The 19,163-nt window shown below is 40.6% G+C and overlaps 1 protein-coding gene across 1 annotated transcript; it reads right to left on the bottom strand.

The window, feature by feature from the left end:
* Positions 1-1,137: 1,137 nt before the first annotated feature.
* On the bottom strand, positions 1,138-10,658 carry LOC138027862 (uncharacterized). The gene is made up of 7 exons (XM_068875485.1): positions 10,504-10,658; positions 9,285-9,600; positions 7,585-7,625; positions 5,387-5,469; positions 4,488-4,774; positions 3,169-3,286; positions 1,138-2,244 (listed from the first exon to the last, which is right to left on the bottom strand). Exons 5-7 carry the CDS (start codon positions 4,585-4,587, stop codon positions 1,719-1,721), a joined length of 744 nt encoding a protein of 247 aa, XP_068731586.1. The 5' UTR covers positions 4,588-4,774; positions 5,387-5,469; positions 7,585-7,625; positions 9,285-9,600; positions 10,504-10,658; the 3' UTR covers positions 1,138-1,718.
* Positions 10,659-19,163: the final 8,505 nt, after the last annotated feature.

The raw sequence follows: 19,163 nt of genomic DNA, 5'->3' as shown, positions 1-19,163 counted from the left end.
TGATCGAAGGAAATATTCGAAATATTCAAATCTAACTCCGACCATTTGTCATGCATTCCTGTTTAATATACTTGTCAGCCCCCCCTCCTTAAGTTCAATAATAATAATAATAATAATAATAATAATAATAATAATAATAATAACAATTAGAAGAAGAAGAAGAAGAAGAAGAAGAAGAAGAAGAAGAAGAAGAAGAAGAAGTACCAGTATAAAAGTCAAAGAAATGTAAAATAGAATTAACAACAAAGAAACTAAGACAGTACAAGAATGGATAAAATAGTTTAAGAAAATCTAAATCTTCAAAACTTTGGCATGATGTTCCCTGGTCGATCGAGCACGCGCAGTTAATTAATGCATCTGGACTTTCCAAGGCCGTCACTGATTCAAGAGGCGTCCTCTGATGAGTTTTTTCAATTTTCAATCGTTTGGGCCGCTTTCTGTTACTTCTGGAATAATTAACTTCTTTCGGACGAAATGTGGTCTGACACGAAACTATGTTACCTTTAGCCTCACCTATTAGCAATGTCACTTGACCTGCCTTTGAGCCAACTCGTTTACATGTCAAATCAAAGAAATGGTTAATAGAAGGTTAATAGAAAGGTTTATTTTCATAGATTAGATTGATTTCGCTGATTTCGACATGTTAGAAGATGTAAACAACACTAAACATGAACACCGATCAACACCAAACGAAAATTGGCGCCGAATTGCTGCGTGTGGGCTCATAAATTGTTGGCTTTGCGCATGCTTTGTAATGGAAACTGTCGTATTTGCAACGTTTTAGCGTTTTCGTGTAGACTGGTGAATACGATTTGAATAAGTTACGTCCGGATGCGTATTTTATTTTAATTTTTTTATTCTTTTCAAAACGGAGATAAAAGTCTCCGTTTTTGAAAATATGTCATTCTGCATATTTTTGAAATGCGGACAGCAACGTCCTTCAAAATCCCGTATATTGTCTTAATTAGACTGCCCCTATTCTAAACTGAGTAAAAATGAGGTAATTTACAAAAGTCCTAGCACATCGATCTATTCGGGATGGTGTTAATTTCATTAGTAATGCTAACCTTACCATACCTTATCATTTATTTTGAAATGCCATACCCTTGAAGAAAAGAAATAGCCACAGGTAGCCGGTTTGTGTTAACTGCTTATTTTAATTCACGAACAATTTGACATGTGCATGCTCATCTACATCTCATTATAGTTAATTAAACCATAAAAATGCTTAAAATAGATCACTTTAATAAATGGCGACCACCTTTACATTCATTTGTATTTATGTTGCCCTCATTTTGAAACAAATATTCTTTTGCAATTTTCTCGTCGTAGCGAGGCTAGAAAGACTTATTAGCATTAAAACAAAAGAATATTTTATTTGGTCGCCATTATGAAAGAAGTTTAAACTGTATGCTTAAACTGTATCTGTGATGACATAAAAATAAAAAAGTTCCAAGCTCATTCGCGGAATGCAAGAGTGTAATATTTAATTCAGCAAGAGATAATGAAATATTCGACCCTACAGGGGAGCACGTTTAGGTGAGAATCTATTGTTTAAACCGCTGTGATTAAAAAGAGAATTTGCCATGTGTCCAGAAATTATTTTACAGGCTGAAAAAATGCGCATTCCGCTCCTGCTACTGTAAACTAACGCTACTTAACGTCAAGATATATGGGTTGCTACATTCAAGGTCCGTATACAAAGTTGTTTCCTTGAATTAAAACTTGGTTCGTTGCTCAGAATTTTCGTTCATTTCCTGTTTTTGCTGGGGGAAGACCTCCTGTTCCTGATGATTAGGCATCGTATACTGCACACTTTCGTACTCAGGGGTATCTCCCGGGAAAGAAAAATACTCTGGTGAAGAGAATGCTAAGTCTCCTTCACCAATGGATGCACTCTCAATCAGAGGATTTCTTGGCTGTTCTTTAGGAAGAGTGTAAATGTTCTCTTGCAAGGGGTTATCTTGTACATCTGCATAAACGTCGTCTTGCGGATTTTTCGTGTCACCTCCGGCCGAAGTCAGAGTCTCGTACATTGGACCCGATTCCTCAAGAGGGGCGTAATGTAGTCCCACCTGATGTGTTTGGTCTGGGAAGTGAAGTTCCTGTATACCGGCATCAATTGGTTCTTTTCTGTCTGGATCAGCAGTGTCATAAACCGGCTCTTCAATAAAAGCTGGGTTTGAGAACGTCATGTTATCCAAAGGAAGGGGATTTTCCAGTTTAAAGCGACGTTTTCTCAATCTGCAATGGAACCCAAGCAAGGAGTAAATTCCGTATGTCCAACACATTACGTTGATTCTGTTTTCAGTGGTATTAAGCATTATATTGGGATAAGTCTCCGGGAGTCCGACTTTTTCAATTGTGTCTCTTAACTCTTCGACCCAAAATCAAAATCGAATGCTGGTCTATGGCAAGCAGTTCTATGTGGTCTTAATTTCAGTAATTAGAGACTTTGAGGTGCAGTATACTGTGTACCTACCTAGGTGCGAGAGTGATTAGCACCAGAACAAAAAAAGAGCTAGTGACTTTAAATAAAGAATATCGATTCTTGAATATTTTTATTAAACTATAAAAAAATTGATAATGGCTGCCCGCTCAGTGGTCCAATGTGGGCACGACTCAATAACTTATATCTTAAGGCTGTTGACCTAATCTTCTCTTATTTCGCTTTTTTGAGAGACCGCCTATTAAGATTTCACTTCGTGAACTGAGGGGTGGAGGAGGGGGGATCCTTAACTTCAGAACCGTTACGATGAACGAATTAAGTTGGGCATTTCTCTTGTGCCAATACAAGCTATTCTACTGAACATTTGCTCCTCTCGTTAGAGTAGCAGTTTTGGAATTCTCCTTGGCAATAGAAAAGTAGATTCCTCTCATAGATTGTAAAAAAAAGCTGAGAGAGGCAAAAGGGGATGCAGTGTGAGGACACTCCATCTAACTGAGTGATACGATCCCATTGATTTTCCTTATGTAAACTCAATAGATCTTGTTAGTGCTAATCACCCTGCTACTTGGATGAGATCAAATATGAACCGATGGCGGCTGCAAGAAGCCCCTTTACAACCTGACGTCCGATCTCACGCTAGAGATAGAATTGTAAACCACCAAGAGAATTTGTGATATGTGCGGTTAGAAATCATAAACCATATATATCCTAAACAATACCTTCTCCAATAGAAGATAGCAAGTGCTATCAATAATCCAACCATAGCAATGCTAACACAGGTGGCAATTATTGCAACAGAAGCTGGTTTGTCCTGGGTAGACGCATCCGTTTTAGGGCCTATAAAAATAACGCAACGATGCAACGTTAAGGCAAGAGGTAGACAGAAGTTTACCTGGCCGATCAAAAAACACTGCGCTTGGTCATTTACAACCTTTCCTCAGAGCATTATGTACAACTTTCAAGGGGAGCAGCCTTTGTGACACAGATGTGATTCATGAACTAGATATATAGTGAGTATTACACGGTGGCGAGAAGATATGCATTTTATTTTCAAGTGGCAAGAACAATATCTCACGAGTGAGCGCAGCGAACTAGTGAGATATTGCTCTTGCCACGACAACATAAAATTCTTACCTTCGAGTTAACGTGTAATTTTCATTTTATTATATAGACAGGAGTGTTTTTCTTACCATTTTTCTTTTTAACACCGAGCACAAACTTTATCGCAAATTCTTGCAGCTCGGTGGCAGGAATTTCTTCAATGTTCACATTTCTAGATTTTCTTCGCTTGCAAGGAACTCCTCTATTCTTCGCGTTAGCATTTCATGTTTTTCAGAGAAGGATTTTACTTCAGCTTCAGAGACCTTCACGAATCTATCTTCTCACCATTTTTCACTGACTGTTTGCACAACCAATCAGCCAAAGTCGGGAAATGACGTCATCAATATCCGAACTGGTGAGGATATGGAAAATACGCCACTCGGGTCCCGGATGAAGTTTCGTACTAATTTTATGTGTGGTGTATTTTCCAGTTTTCCAGTTGTTACTGTTTGTCTTTAAGCCCCAAGGGGTCTTTTTCCAGGCACTCCGGTTTCCCTCTTATGAAAAAAGCCAACACCTCCAATTTCCAAGTCGATACGGAATCAGTGTAGTAATAGGCACAAGTGAAGATGCCTCAGTTTTTTTCGATTTCTAAATAGTTAACTTGATCTGATTATATGATAAGCTCGATTTCCAGCCGCTTTAATCTTGGAGTGCGGTTAACATCCTCCTCCCAACAAACGGCTGGATCACTGGTACACGCGTCGTTTGTCCGTGACATATCACCCGTCGCAATTGTATTTTGTATTCAGCCAATTGTATTTTGTACTTGGCAGGGAGGCGACTTTCTGATAGGTGGAATATGCAATTGGTTGGACAAGTGATCCCACCGGGATCTGCGCGGAGGAACGCTTGCGCACAAAATGGCTGGTCAATCGAGCTTAAATAAGGGTTACCCATAACATAAATTTAAACGCGAACATACTATAGTTTTTACCAATTTCAGGTGTCTTCGTTGTTGGACCTGTGGATGGCGAAACTGATTCAATTGTGATGTTAAGATCCTTCTGTATAATATCCTCAGTTTCATTCAACATTGTAGCAACTTCGTCGAAGTTTATGCTTTGGGGTGGCTTCCCGTCTGGTTCCGGAAACAAAACGGCGAATTCAACTTCTACGGAAGTGTTATCCTTGTTAAACGATATCCCTGTAACTATGATTTGATCTGGGGTGAAGGATACCGGTTCCGAACTCCGCTTTACTCTGTCAGGTTTTACCGGCTTTCTGCAAGAAACAAAAAATCATTTGATTGTTTACTGTGAGCACTTTTACCCGAGAAAATGTTCAATCAGTTTCCCTTTTTACTTTTTTTTTTTACTGTAATTTCACCACAACTGTGGTGGGGGTCGCACAACAGATTGAGGCTCCAAATTATATGCGCCCTTTTTACCCTCCCAACCATGATATACCACAGAAGACAGACCACAACACCGGGAACTACAGGCTCTACTCTTTGCGACAAGTGTGCGGGTTCTTTTACGTCCCACAGGATTATGAACATTGAAGGGTTGTGAGACGGGACCTCCGGCTTATCGTCCTTATCCGAGAAGACTAGAGAGTCTAACCATTTGCAGATGTAATTACAAAGGCAGCACATTCTCCTCTCACGAAATTAATCTAGATAATACCCTGCTTATCAATAGAGAGTTTTCTCCTTTTTTGGATAGACGTTTACTTATATTCTCATGCAAACCATTCGGTTCTACTGTTCGGTAGTTTGCATACAAAAGGCAGTGTTTCACAACATGGTCAATGCAAGCCTCGATTTCATTCAAAGGCGTTGACACTTAGCACGCAAATGCAAAATGACCTTAACTCAAGCGTCTAACGCTTTACCTTCGGCATACTCCATCTTTGCAAAAGAACTCAATGCATGCCCTTGCTATTGCTTCCTTAAATTTTAGTCCAGTCCATTTACCCTGCAAGAGAATTATAAGGACACAACATGATATAACATCATTCAGTGAGTTCAAACAATAATTATATATTGCTATAGACCGTATTCATAAATGGCGGCTAATTGATTACTCTTTTGTCTTTATGCTAATCATCCTCACTAGCCTCGTTATCACGAACATAATTCAAAAGAATTTTTGCTCCAAGGCTAGTGAGGATGATTAGCATAAATTTCTTAGCCGCCATTTATGAATACGGTCTATAATGGCTTGCACGGCAGCCATGTTGCATGACAGGAACAATGAAAATGTTTTGCATCAGAAAGAACATTTGTTCCCATAGGAAAAATAATCCATTGTTCCTGCCATGCAACATGGCTGCCATGCAAACTCTTTATAGCTGTAATTAATTTAGTATTACAATTATCAAACACTAAACCACGACGCTAGCAACGAGATCACCAACTGTTTCTGAGGTCGTTTCGGAGCCTCATTTTTTTTTATAGAAATCGCGAAAATTAGTAGGAATAAGTTATTTCTTCCCGAAACAGTTATGGTAAAACAATGACCTGCAACCTGCACCCTGCACTTTACACCCTCCACTTAAAAAGATTGTTGCACTGCAGCTAACCCTTGGGAGCAAAATTTGCGATTGCAACAGGCTCTGGAATGGTGATGACTTTCATCGTAAACATGCTGGCTAAAGGGCATCACTAAGGTGGGCGGACACGAGGGGTCATATTGCAGCGATAAAAAACTTGTGCAGTGCACGCTGAGGCGGCATGTTGCAGGGACGTATAGCTGGGACATGTAGCAGGGACAAAATCACAGCATGTGTACACGTAAAAATGTTGCGGGTACGTGTCCCTGGGATATGTTGCAGGGACATGTTCCCTTGTGTGAACTGGTGCTTTAAAAAATTGTGCAACACCAATTTGAGGGTGATCTTGTCCCCGCGACGTGTCCCATGAAAGTTCCCATGAAGTTCAACTTATTTTGACACAAGAGAGCTAAAAAAGTTCATTAGCATTAAAACGAAGAATATTTTATTCAGAAAGAGGTCTGTTATGTGGAGGACGTGCGCTCCTGACGGTAACTTTTCTGTTCTTTCTCCGCCACGCCTGTTCGTACCAATTTTCTGCCAAGAAAGTTTGCACACACTTTCTATGTCGAACGACGTGGGATGATCGCGAAGTAATCGGAATAATGCATAGTTGTGTCAGTGAACTTAAGCAACGACGACGGCAAAGAGAACGTCATCTCAAAATATAACTTTGCCCTCATGTAATCACTTCGTGACTATTTCAACCTGTTCTACATGATTCCTCAAGAATGACACCGTGCTCATGGGTCCTTTGCAGCTGGCGATCACATGGTGCAAAAACCGCCATACTGGCGAGCAAATTGCGCATTGAGACATATAAAACAAAAAGAAATTCAATTAAGTTGTTTCGTTTTAGATGTTCTAGTGCGCAATTTGCTCACCACTATGGCGGTTTTCTACCAATGATCGCTAGCTGCAAAGGGCCCACGGTTTCGATCGGTGTCATTCTTGAGGAATCATATAGAAAAGGTTGAAATAGTTACGAAGTGATTACATTAACACAAATTTATATTTTGAGTTAAACGTTCTCTGTTGCCGTTGTCGTTGCTTAAGTTCACCATTACAACTGTGCATTATTCCGGTCACTTTGCGATCATCCCACGTCGTTTCGACATAGAAAGTATGTGCAAACTTACCATTAGGTAAGAAAATAAAAAGTTATCCTCAAGTGCTGGCGTTCTTTATAAAACAACAACTTTGGCTATTTCATGCTGTTGTTTTGCAGACGACGACAAAGAAATGGAAAAAGTGAAAAACGCACGTGCATGGCGTGCAAATGTGGGACGTTCTTAGTGCCGTGGCCGTTGCTTAAGTTCCCTCAGTAACCGCCAATCCAAAACCCGATTTTTATTTATTTATTTATTTATTATTATTATTATTTTTGCGGCAAAAAGAAAAAAAAAATTTGGTAATGCCAAAAAGCGCCAAACTGAAAATTCCGATGCCTCCTGGACGATACTATTCGAGAGGAACGTCTGAGGAAGAGGCAAGATTCTAACACTTTTCCGATGAATTTCCTATGAAGGATTTCCTACCTTACGAGGAAGACGGAAGACCAATTTCACAAGATCATCACCTAAAAAAGGATGGGATAAAGTTGAAGAATTTGGGTTATCAGCTACTGAAGACATTGAAATAAGCAGACTAAAGACCTGTCATGATGGAGGATCAGAAATTTTGAATCCTCTTCTGTGTTCATTGGGGGATCAGAAATTCTAAATCTTCTCCTGTGTTTTTGTGGGGAATGAGAAATTCTGAATCATCGCCTGTGTTCATGGCGGGATCAGAAATTCTGAATCCTCTCATGTGTTTTTGTGGGGCATCAGAAATCTGAATCATCTCCTGTGTTCATGGCGGGATCAGAAATTCTGAATTCTCTCCTGTGTTTTCGTAGGGGATCAGAAATTCTGAATCCTCTCCTGTGTTTTCGTACGAGATCAGAAATTCTGAATCCTCTCGCGTGTTTTTGTGGGGGATCAGAAATTCTGAATCCTCTCATGTGTTTTTGTGGGGCATCAGAAATTCTGAATCCTCTTCTGTGTTCATGGGGGGATCAGAAATTCTGAATCCTCTCCTGTGTTCATGGGGGGATAAGAAATTCTGAATCCTCTTCTGTGTTCATGGGGGCATCAGAAATTCTGAATCCTCTTCTGTGTTCATAGGGGGGTCAGAAATTCTGAATCTTCTCTTGTGTTTTGTGGGATTTCACGGCCAATGAAACATTGTTAACGAAACGACGAAACGGAACAACAACAACAACCGTTAAGAATCTCAACTGGCCGGAGGCAAACCAGTGGGCTGTTTACAAGTGCAGCGAGGAGGTTGAACCAGGGACTACCAGGAACAAATTCAACGAGTGGTCAGAGCTGGTCTTGAACCCGGAGTATCCGGATCTCAAAGCAAGTGCCCTATCCACTGGGCCACACTGCCTTAAATTTGGAGTTCAGGTAAAGAATAGGAAGTTGTTTTGAAGAATTTTGTGATTACTTGCAAACAGAGAAACTTTGCAGGTGAATTTTAACACAATTTTAAGATTCAGGGGAAACTACAAAAACCCTCCTTGGAATTAAGTGGTGATTATGACTTTCTGTGGAAGCTCCACATTTCATTTCCTGCCAATTTTACACTCATTTCCGACGGAACTTCAAAACCTGTATTTAAAAAACCTGTTTTCTGACACAGGCTTTCATTTTACACGGAAAAAAAGCCATTTTTTTAGGTTATTCTCAGTATTTGTTCGGAATTTTCCTAAATTGGAAACCACATTTTAGTTTGAGATTCCATGTTTATATCTTTGGGTAACCTTCGCGCATGTACATGTGGTTTGCTTTGGCTTCACAAATTTACTTATCGTTCGCCCTATGTAAAGGAATCCAGGTGGCCTTCGGGTTCCAGATCCCAGCCCATGGATTCCGGATCCGGAGTCGTGGAATCTGGATTCCAAACTCACGGGTTCCGTCGAAATGGATCTGGATTCTGGTTTCCATGCAATGGATTCCGGATTCCAAAGCCTCACATTTGCTGGATTCCGGATTCCTTCACATCGGACGATATCGTTCACGAAAGCAAAAACGTAGACACCAAATCCACACAGTCGAGAAAAAAAAATCACGTTTGTGCACCTCCTTTGTTTGTCGAAATTGCCTCCTTAGTTTGAATGCTGTCTGGTTTTCGCCTGCATGTGCATCTCTGTAGTAAACAGGCCTTAAATAATGTTAGCATTTCTTCCACTTACCGATATAAACAGAGCAGTCATGCCATGTGTAGTACTTTGGACAAATGCAAGTACGAGATGTGAGGGAGCAAGTTCCTCCATTTTTACAGGTTCCCGGACGACACGCGATTGGGCTAGTAGTAGGCGTAGTAGAAGGCGTTGCTGATGACAGCCACAACCACGGATGATGTCGGCGATGATGCCAGTTTTGAAGGGGCCGGCGACGTTGCCGAAGTTGCCACGGGCGACGCTGGAACAGTTGCTATGGAAACAAACGATGATGTCGGCGTAAACAATACAAATGATGTCATCACTGCGTGCGAGGATACCGTTGAACCTAAAAAACATAGATGATGCCAAAAGGAAGTCTTTTTTTCTTTTTTCAGAACCTTCAAGCTAGACAAATGTAAATATTTGGAGAAGTGCAATGAACCGTCAAGCTAATCACAGGCTTTCCACTTAAATAACATGAAAGGAACACTGCAAAGGCAACCTGAACACAGCAGTGCGGCACCCTTCTCCTTACCGATAGACTATGGATTCAATCCCACAGAAATAGACAACTAGTCATTTGAAAGAGGAAGCAATCCTCCAGACGGTAATTTATAAAGAGACAGGATAAAAAAAAAAGAAAAAAAGAGGAGCAGAAAAAAAGAGAAAAAAAAGGTCGTCAACAATCTCCGTTTCCGAGCATAGCTTCTTAAAGCTCGGTTAGGGGATTTTAAATTGCAGAGAATTTTGTGTTTTCGGTTATAACCCAAGATCTATAATCCAAGATTAACTGAATCACGCTTTCCAGCAAATTTACTCGGAGCGCATCACACACTGCACGGAATAAAGAACGAATTCATGCGGCTGCAGTGACTATTGTTTCAGATAAATGCCTTCTGCCACTGAAGAAAAATCATGACGAAAACAGTCAATAACAAATGTGCGCAACACAACACGAAAAATGCCATCATCGGTCCACTATAACCGTCATTGCAACCAAATTTTAAATTTTAACGTTCTCCAATTGTAACGCATATAAGAGAGAGATGTTTGTAGATTAAATTAAACTGATGATGGCGTGAGTAATGCCGAAACATGTCTTTAAAAAGCTGGTTCATGTGTCATAACACACGAGGTTTTCCAGGGTTATGAAAGAAGTTCGTGACAGTTTCCATCCCTACGTCCCACGATTCCACATTGACGGAGTGCTAGTTCTACAGCTAAATAAAGTTAAAACCAATCCCGCTACCTGTCACACATTGCTTCCCTCCTGAATCCAGCGATACGCCATTGGGACATGCGCACTGAAATCCATCTGGAGTCAACAAGCACAAGTGACTGCAGCCACCGTTATTCACTTTGCAGAGTTGGTTTCCTGAAAATAACAAATTCACTTCTTGTTTACCCTGGGCACAGAGGTTTGTTCTCGCGTGCGGCGGGAATTTTCGGTGTCGGCCAAAGGCCGACACAGCTTCGGCCGTAGGCCGAAGAACGAGCGGCGAAGCCGCGAGGAAAAACCTCTGGCACGGAGCGGTGCCTTTTACCGTCCCCGTTGACCTTTGAGCTTTTATCGGATACATTATGCAATCACATGGACGTCATCTCCGGATAAACAAAGTACATGAAATTCCCGATGTCGTAACTCTTCATATGGCATTCGATTAGGGTATTCAACGGGCAAACAACAATCACAATTGCACTTTTCGGATAGTCGCAGTATCAATTTGGTTAAGACGTAAACAAAGACCGGAATAAGCTGAAAACAACAACGAGTTAACCGGAACCGGTTGGCAAGACGTCAAGAGACGGTCCTTGCGTTGAAATAAATTAAATACCCCACTTGTTGCACATCACTTAACTTCTTACACCGTCAAAACTTTCTAGTACATTGCTTATACTTCCTTCAGTGCTTTCCCAAACTTTCACAAATCGCCACACACCACTTCTGGCAGTACGCTACGTGATGTCAATATTCTTTCACGTGCTGGTCTATTCTTGTCGACCAATGTAGCGTGTCCCTCAGGTGGTCGTTCGGAGCCATCAGCCGTCCTGTCCAAAATCTGGACCAACTGATCTAACTGAGCTAACGATTGGTTCGACGCTATCAAGGAAATAGCGCTCTGTTCCAGAGGCTTTTCGCGCGGGTCACTATAAAGACTTGACTGAAAACCGGAAAGCGCTAGAAAAGTCTCTGGCACCAGGGTACTTCTTGTTGGACATGGTGAAACTAGAAGGCCTTGTGTTCAACAAAACATAACTTTTTCGGCAGATAAGCCTGATTCACACGTACGTCGCAAAAGTAAACGCAATGCAATACACGTGTCAACTACCGCAACGCAAATGCAAACCCAAGCGCAGACGCAAGAAAGAATTCCCGCTTTCGTTTGCATTTCACTCGTGCGAACCAAGGAAACGCAAACACAAAAAGCAAGGTAACAAAAACACAAACAGGTTCCTTCTCGTCCACCGACTTGGAGAAAAAAGGACTGGAACTGCGACTGCGTGTTTACTTCCTGCGTTGTTTCCATTGGACGTGTGAACTTCGTTTGGTTTGCATTTGCATTTGCGCTTGCATTTCGTCGTACGTGTGAACCAGGCTATAGTCATTCTTTGAGTGAATATCTGGACAGGGCACCTCAGTAGAAATACCCAACCAGATCATGAAAAGATCAACCGCTTCCATGTCATCCCACGTGGACTTAAAAATATATAAAATAATAAAAATATTCAGTTTTAAGGAAAAGTAAGGCGGTTAGTTCAAAGAACTTGCTTCAGTGGAAACAGAAATCCGTAACCTACGCACTCTTCCGACTCAACGGAGCTTCACAGAGCCAATGTTTATACGCTTCTTCGAAGATTTGTTGAAGCGAGGGATTTGAAAGGGATAGATTGTACCTGACACACTTTACAAAAGAGGAAATAGACCACTTACTGTTACTGTCACTGTTGCCAGTAATGTGTGATTTAAAAGTGCCACCCAGCTCCAGATGCTGGCACACCTGGCATTGTCCATTCCACATCTGACTGTTCCCCTTGGTCTTGGTCCTGTGCGTTGTGGCACATACCCTTGCATGTACAAGATAGTCTCCTAAATCTTAGGTCTCCGAAAAAATATTAAAGGCACTTCTTTGATGGCCTCATGCAAGTGCGCACAAAGCGAGAGCGCACAAAGCGAGAGCAAGCGTTGTCTACAAATTTCTCGCAATCTGATTGGTTTATTTTCTAAAATGAGCTTTCCTCATTGGCTATTACAATTGCGGACAAATGACAGGAGCTGGACCGTTATCGGCAATGGCAAATTGCCCAATCAGATTGTGAGAATACAAGCAGTTATGGTAAAAACTAGTTTATCATAAGACATGTTCTTTCAAAGCACATCCGAAAATTAAAGGACAGCCAGAACGACATTGATCTTGCTATAGAAGTGGATGCAGCCAGGCCTGAGAAGTCATCTGATTGGGATCTTATCGCTGCAAAGCTCAGCAACCACTTTTCAACCCCAGAAAAGCCGGTAGAATTAACAGGCCGTAGTTGCAGAGAGCGTATGGATAGAGTTCTTGAAAAATACAAATTCGAAGAATCTAGATCTTTGAAAAGGTACCTCCATATTCTGATTACTTATAGAGAAGCTTTGAGCTTTCAGTTAAATAAGTGTTTTTTTATATATTTTAGGTCAGGAACCGAGGACAACTTCACCGAATTGAAACAGCTTTGCGAAGATATAGTGACTTTCCGCAGAGATTTTGCTGCGGCGAGACAGAAGGAAAAGGAGTCCAAGAAAAACAAGGAAGAGAGGGATAAAAAGGCAGGAGAGGAAATGAGACGTGCTGCCATGGAAGGGATGGCCAGTATGTTAGCTTATTAACTGAAACGTGTCTGTATTAAAAAAATACATTTAATTTGGTGTTGAGTATGACTGTATATTGTTGCCATGGACAACTGGACATGGGGGATTGGTTGAATCTCTTGACTAACTATGGCTAAACCCAACATTTTAATATTTGAATAATTTGGTTTTATCAACGGAGTTGATAATGTAAATTGGCCACCGTACAGAGATTCTAAAAGCTGACGTTTCGAGCGTTAGCCCTTCGTCAGAGCGAATCGAAGGGATGGCCAGAGCGAATCGAAGGGATGGCCAGTATGTTTGGATTCGCTCTGACGAAGGGCTAACGCTCGAAACGTCAGCTTTTAGAATCTCTGTACGGTGGCCAATTTACATTATCAACTCCGTTGATAAAACCAAAATTTTTGTATACTACTTCCCCACCGACGCAGCATCACAGTTTCTTTAGAAACTACCCCTTCATTTTAATATTTGTTTTGACAGTCAGTTAAAACTCCAGCCCCCTATCTCCTTCCCAGACCTGCTAACAATTTGCTATGGCTGTCTTAAAATCTTAAGTTCATAATTTTGTACGCCTGGAGCAAACGAGTGTCTGTGTTTGTGGTGGTTGAGCAGTCCCTTATTTATTTCCCAGGCCTTTGTTACAGTACGGTCACTTTACTAATGCTTTATATTTTGTACAATTAGGGAGACGACGTGGAAGCGATGGAAGTGGTTTGTCCAGTACTAGTTTGGAAAAACTTGGATGAAGATGTTTCATCAGACAAAGAGTCGCCCAAAAAAAGGGAAAGGTCTTTTTAAAAATAATGCACATATTCATCTTGTTACCTGGGAGGGCGTCAGCAGGGTGGGATTGTTTTAAAATTGACCAAAGCATTTTCTGTATTTTCTCCATGTGGTGGTAGATGTTATGTGTCAAAATCTACTCCCCTGTTCCCACCCCCCCCCCCCCCCCCCTGTCTTCCCAGGCCAATATTTAATTGATAGGTACAATTAACTCCCCAAATAGCAATAGGTGTTCAAACCAAGGCTGGTGCAACCTCAGCACTAAAGTTAGTCACCTCTGCTATTATTAGGTTGCAAGAAAAGAAGAGTTGGAAAGCTAAAGTGCAGTGGAAATGCTAGCTGAGAAATACGACCAAAAGGCCATTCTTAAGGAAAAAGAAATTGAGTTAAAAAAGATGGAGTTGCAGTTTCAAGTTCAGAAATTTGAGCAAGAATCAGAAAGAGAGAAAGCTACGACTGGAACTGGAGATGCAGGAACGAAGGGCAATGTTGGGACATTGTAAACAAGATGAAATGATTTAAGTGATTGCTCTTCTTAGCAGAAACGCTTTCTTGATAGACTTGCACGTATAAGATTCTTAAATTTAACTGACAAGCATTTGTTTTACTCCTTGAAAAAAGTTGGTTCATGTATTTAATTTTGACCATGTATAATATATTATTTTATTTAATTGATACAGTTGTGCAGGTTCACAATTTTATTTAACCTTGAAGGAAATATATCAAAATATATCTAATATATGTTTTTTTACCCTGAAAGAAATGTCTTCAAATGAATATTTTTTAAAAAATCATGTACCAGTATTTCTATTAAATAACCTTGAGAGAAATATCTTCAAATGAATATCTTAAATATGAAATATCCAATAATTAAAAAACTGAAAATAAAGTATTGAACTGTAGTCTGTTTTACTGATTTGCTAGATATGCTCTCAGACAATTTTTTAAAAATCTAAATATGCAAAATACTGTAGCTTTTTTTTCGAAAAGCGTCATTCTACACTTGTTCGTACTTTGCCCATGTCATCAGTATTGAATGTGTGCTCATCAACATTGAACTGGGCCCCACAAAAGGGAGCCAGGAGCAAAATGCCAGCATTAATCATCTGAACCCGCTTTTTCTGTTTTTAGGGGATTGTATAAATGAGTCACACTTTATGCAAGAACAGACCAGCTTGCTTTCCTAAAATAAGACAGCATGGAAATAGTGAATCTTCGTTTAAGTACAGTGTGATATTCATACTAGGGCCATACATGTATCTTTTGTTTATATTGTGGGCCAGCATTTTCAGGTGAGCACATTTCAAAACAGGTGAAACATTATTATGCATGTGCTTAGAGAAGGAAAATCCCTGTAAATGTGTAAATGTTGATATGTCTTTTTAACGTAACATGCAAAAACCCTGCAACAAGTACTGTGTTAGAACAGTTTTGAAAAGGTTGAAAAGTTTTTTTTGTAGGATGCACTTAAGTACAAAGTAAAGTTTGTTAATTGAAAATTGAATTGTTCTCTCTCAGCATAATCTCTGGTAACAGAGACCCTGATTGAAGCTGAGCTGATTGAAGTAGTTGCAATAAAATGCAAAGTGGTTTGGTTCCTTTTGCTAAGAAGAATATAACATTTTAAAACCAAAGTAACAAAATGTGATATTTTTAAGGCCTGCCTGTTCATTGATTGGACAAGTATGTTTCAAGTGTTGGTGGTTCCAGCTCAAAAAATGAGCTTGTTTGAGATCCGTATAGGCAAGTATGACAATTGATAAGAATGGTAGCGACTAGGTAATATTTTCCTACTGGCTGGAGTAGAACTTTCAGATTTTTTTTAAAATCCAAGTAAGCAAAATTCTGGCAGATCTTTCCAAAGCCCCATTCCACATTCACCCTGACTTTGCTCATCTTTCTGTTGAATTCTTGTTCATGAATGGTTATATTGGGGACTCCTCGAAAAAGTGCCAAGATGTTGCATGTAATGGGGTAGGCTGGATCTCCATAGATGACATAGGGCTGGCCATTAGGTTGAACAAAAACCTTGCACTTTGGGCAACAGGTCACTCATACCTCCGTCCCTCAATTGGGTCCAACATGTGAGCTATCATAGGTCCATTGGGTGCTTGTATTGACTGCAAGAAGAGAAAATTGTTGTGTCAAAAACTTGAGGAAAACTTTTGATACTGACCACAGTTTTCTTGAGCATTATGGCAAGTGTTTTCAAAGTAGTTTTTGTTTATAGTGCTCAACAATAACCTTCAACTGCGTACTGTCATCAAGTATACATTTTTAAGGGGGCACAGTTTAGCTGCCACGTTGATTTTCTTTATTTTTGCATTTTGATTTTACAAAAGTTTTGGCAAATGATAGCTGCCAAATTGGAAAACATCCTCTCATCTATGCCAAAATCAAGCTTTGGCTGTCATATTTCAGTTGCTAAAGTATAGACCTTATTCATAAATGGCGGCCAATTTATAATTCTTTTTGTCGAAGTGCAAATTAGCCTACCAAGCCTCGATACCATACAGTGAATTGAAAAGAATTCTTGCTCTAAAATGAGGCTTGGTAGGCTAATTTGCCATTTATGAATAAGGTCTATATACAAGCAAAACAATTGCTTAGTAATGGCATTTCGTCATCATCAACAACACGTAACTTATTTACCTGAAACTTTTATGCAATGTGTCCTTTTGTGGCCACTAAGCATAATCCTCTGACTATGTATAGGTCTTGCTATTGGTCGTGCTGTTCCATCTATGAAACCCCAGCACTGTTGTAGAGGAGCTCCTTTGCCATGTATAACTTCTGAAAACAGTCCAGTGTCGAGCCATATGAGATACAGAGAATCCAGTAAATGGCTGTATCGATTGTGGATGTCATCCATTATCTATGGTTCGAAAACATCTAGGGGATTCTAGTCAAAACAAACTATACTCTTCAGGGACCCACCATGGACCTACAGAGACTACTGACCTCTTTTATAGCCCCCTCTTCTCCCCAATAAAAATGGTTTCTTCTTTTTATACTCTCCCCTCCACTGCTATCTTCAAAGGAGTACAGCAAAAATGCTTGATGCTGTTTGTGCACCCCAACAGCTTCCTTCTCTGTTGCACAAGGAATCTTTGACTGGGAGTGTGTACTTTCCAAGAAAGACTACAGCCGATTTCAGTGCAGTGTCTAGAACCGGGTTTTTTGAACATGACGCCGGTGCATGATTCGCCCGTCGTGATTCGACTGCGAGGTACCACAGCCTCAGAAATTTCGGAAATGATGAGATAGGCTAAGTGTAAACATAAGACTATTGTTCGACGAAATTTAAGGTAAAAACCTCGGTAGCATTTGTTTCAGATACATGTACGTCACGATTTTCAGCTTTTATCGGCAAAAGCAGCCGCAGATCGGACGCGGTTTAACCTAGGACTGGCGCAATCACGTCTCTTATTCAGCAGGTAACCTCAATTACATGGTATTTTCACTGAATTAATCACAGGAGGTAAAAATGAATACCAACACGCGTGAGAGGGCAGCAATTGTCCCTTGCAATAATTTATTTTCAAGCCATCATCAATCGCTGATGAGTGAAAATAACATTTTTGATAGGAAGGCGTTAACATTTTCGACTCGTGTGGAAACTTGAAGAGACAAAATTAATTGAACAATTTCGGGTACGGGGAAAATACCTAATTGTGAATACGCTTGCGGACATTGTAGTGCTCATTTTGTTGTCGTACTTTGGTGTCATTTGTTGTCGTATGTTGCCGAGATGTAGCTAAAGTTGAAGCACAACTGGAAAATGCGAATGACAAATATGAAAACTGAAATGTTACTGTCACGCGCCGCCGAAAGTGATACAAAATGAGTCAACTCTGGCAATAAAACTAATAGTCATGAGGCTTAAAACTCAATAAAGGTATACATACATATTGAAGGAAAATATACTGTGCCGTCGAACAAAATCCTTGCAGAACGTATTTCTCTGGGCAAATGTTGCGACTTTAAAGGCAGTAACCACTTTTTGTACTCAATTCGCAGCCGGCTAACTTTGGCATTTCCGTACTTTTCGCTTTTCTTTGGCGTAAACGGTGTTCCAAAATTCCGGCAAAGCTGCTATCTACATCCATTGTAACCTATCTGCTAATGAAGAATGCGAGCATTAGCGAGCTTTGATCACAAAATGATATTTTGTCGGCTATGATTACATCTGCAACCGCAAGATAAATACTACTGATTGTGCCGACGGGCCTCAAAAATGACCCCCTGTTTCCAACGCTCGAAGTGTTCTTCGGGAGAAAACAATCCGTATGGCCACTTTTTGCTGTGCCATCCTCTTATTTTACATTAATGCAGGCTCTGCCTCCCGCTTGTTATCGAAGAGTTTTACTGCCGTTTCCACGCCTTTTGAGAGTCACGTGATTATGGTCGAATCAACGACGGGCGAATCCATGTTTCAAAAACCCCGGGTCTATACACTACACTGAAATCGGAGTTAAAGTTGAACAGACACACACTTTTGAGACGAATCTGAGGGCGTGTACGTTTGGGAATATCTTCCTAGGACAACTCGGCGGACAGAGTTGATCCCTATTCTTTCGTGCTCCGCCGCGTGAATATCAAAATGATGACGAAAGTGGTGATGTTAAACTTGTCCAAAATGACCAATAAGAGGGGTATACCAGCGAGGCTGGTATACCGGAATGAATTACCGGAATGAAGAATTTAAAGAAGTGCGTACAGGCTATACCGCCTCGCCTCGGAACCAAGCCCCCTGCTCGCTTTTCACACGCAGTTCTTTTCGTTTTATCGACTATCTGAGAGCCTGGAAACAGGCTACCTTGGAACAGGCTAACTGCTGAAATATCCATTACATGTGGTCAGTCGGCTAATATACGGGGAGAAATGTTACCACCTTTTTCCCGACGATCTTCCAACACGCGTTCGGGTAATTTCCCGCGATCATACAATGGCTGGGTATCAAGGTATTGGTCGTTTTGCCTGCTTGCCTTACTATTTCTCGACCGTCGTTGATGTTTCCGTTTCTTTTTAAACTTAGCTTATCCACAGCGACCACTAAGCAGATACTGTGCAGGTAACTGTCCAGATTTTATTTTAAGTAGCTTATAAAGGCATATAAAGATAGAGGAAGGATCCAAGCCCTTAGAAGAGCATAATGGCGGCATAGGTTCTCAGTATTCTTTACCTTACAGAAAGTTTATTTTGGCCATAGTGATAGGATCTATCTGGCTGACGCGACAGGAAGACCACAGTACTTAGAAGTTCATTATGTAAGC

The sequence above is a fragment of the Montipora capricornis genome, chromosome 2 (genome assembly GCF_036669925.1).
Source record: "Montipora capricornis isolate CH-2021 chromosome 2, ASM3666992v2, whole genome shotgun sequence".
Lineage (NCBI taxonomy): Eukaryota > Metazoa > Cnidaria > Anthozoa > Scleractinia > Acroporidae > Montipora > Montipora capricornis.
The sequence above is the reverse complement of the archived record's forward strand: the minus strand, read 5'-3'. Positions and strand labels throughout refer to the sequence as shown.

Bases quoted from the DNA above. Each gene is read 5' to 3' on its own strand.
- LOC138027862 (XM_068875485.1), bottom strand. From the start codon at position 4,587: ATGTTGAATGAAACTGAGGATATTATACAGAAGGATCTTAACATCACA. The intron at 3,287-4,487 runs GTAAAAACTATA...TTATTTTTATAG, and splicing joins AACGAAGACACCTGAAATTG to GCCCTAAAACGGATGCGTCT. The intron at 2,245-3,168 runs GTATTGTTTAGG...GTTCCATTGCAG, and splicing joins GCTATCTTCTATTGGAGAAG to ATTGAGAAAACGTCGCTTTA.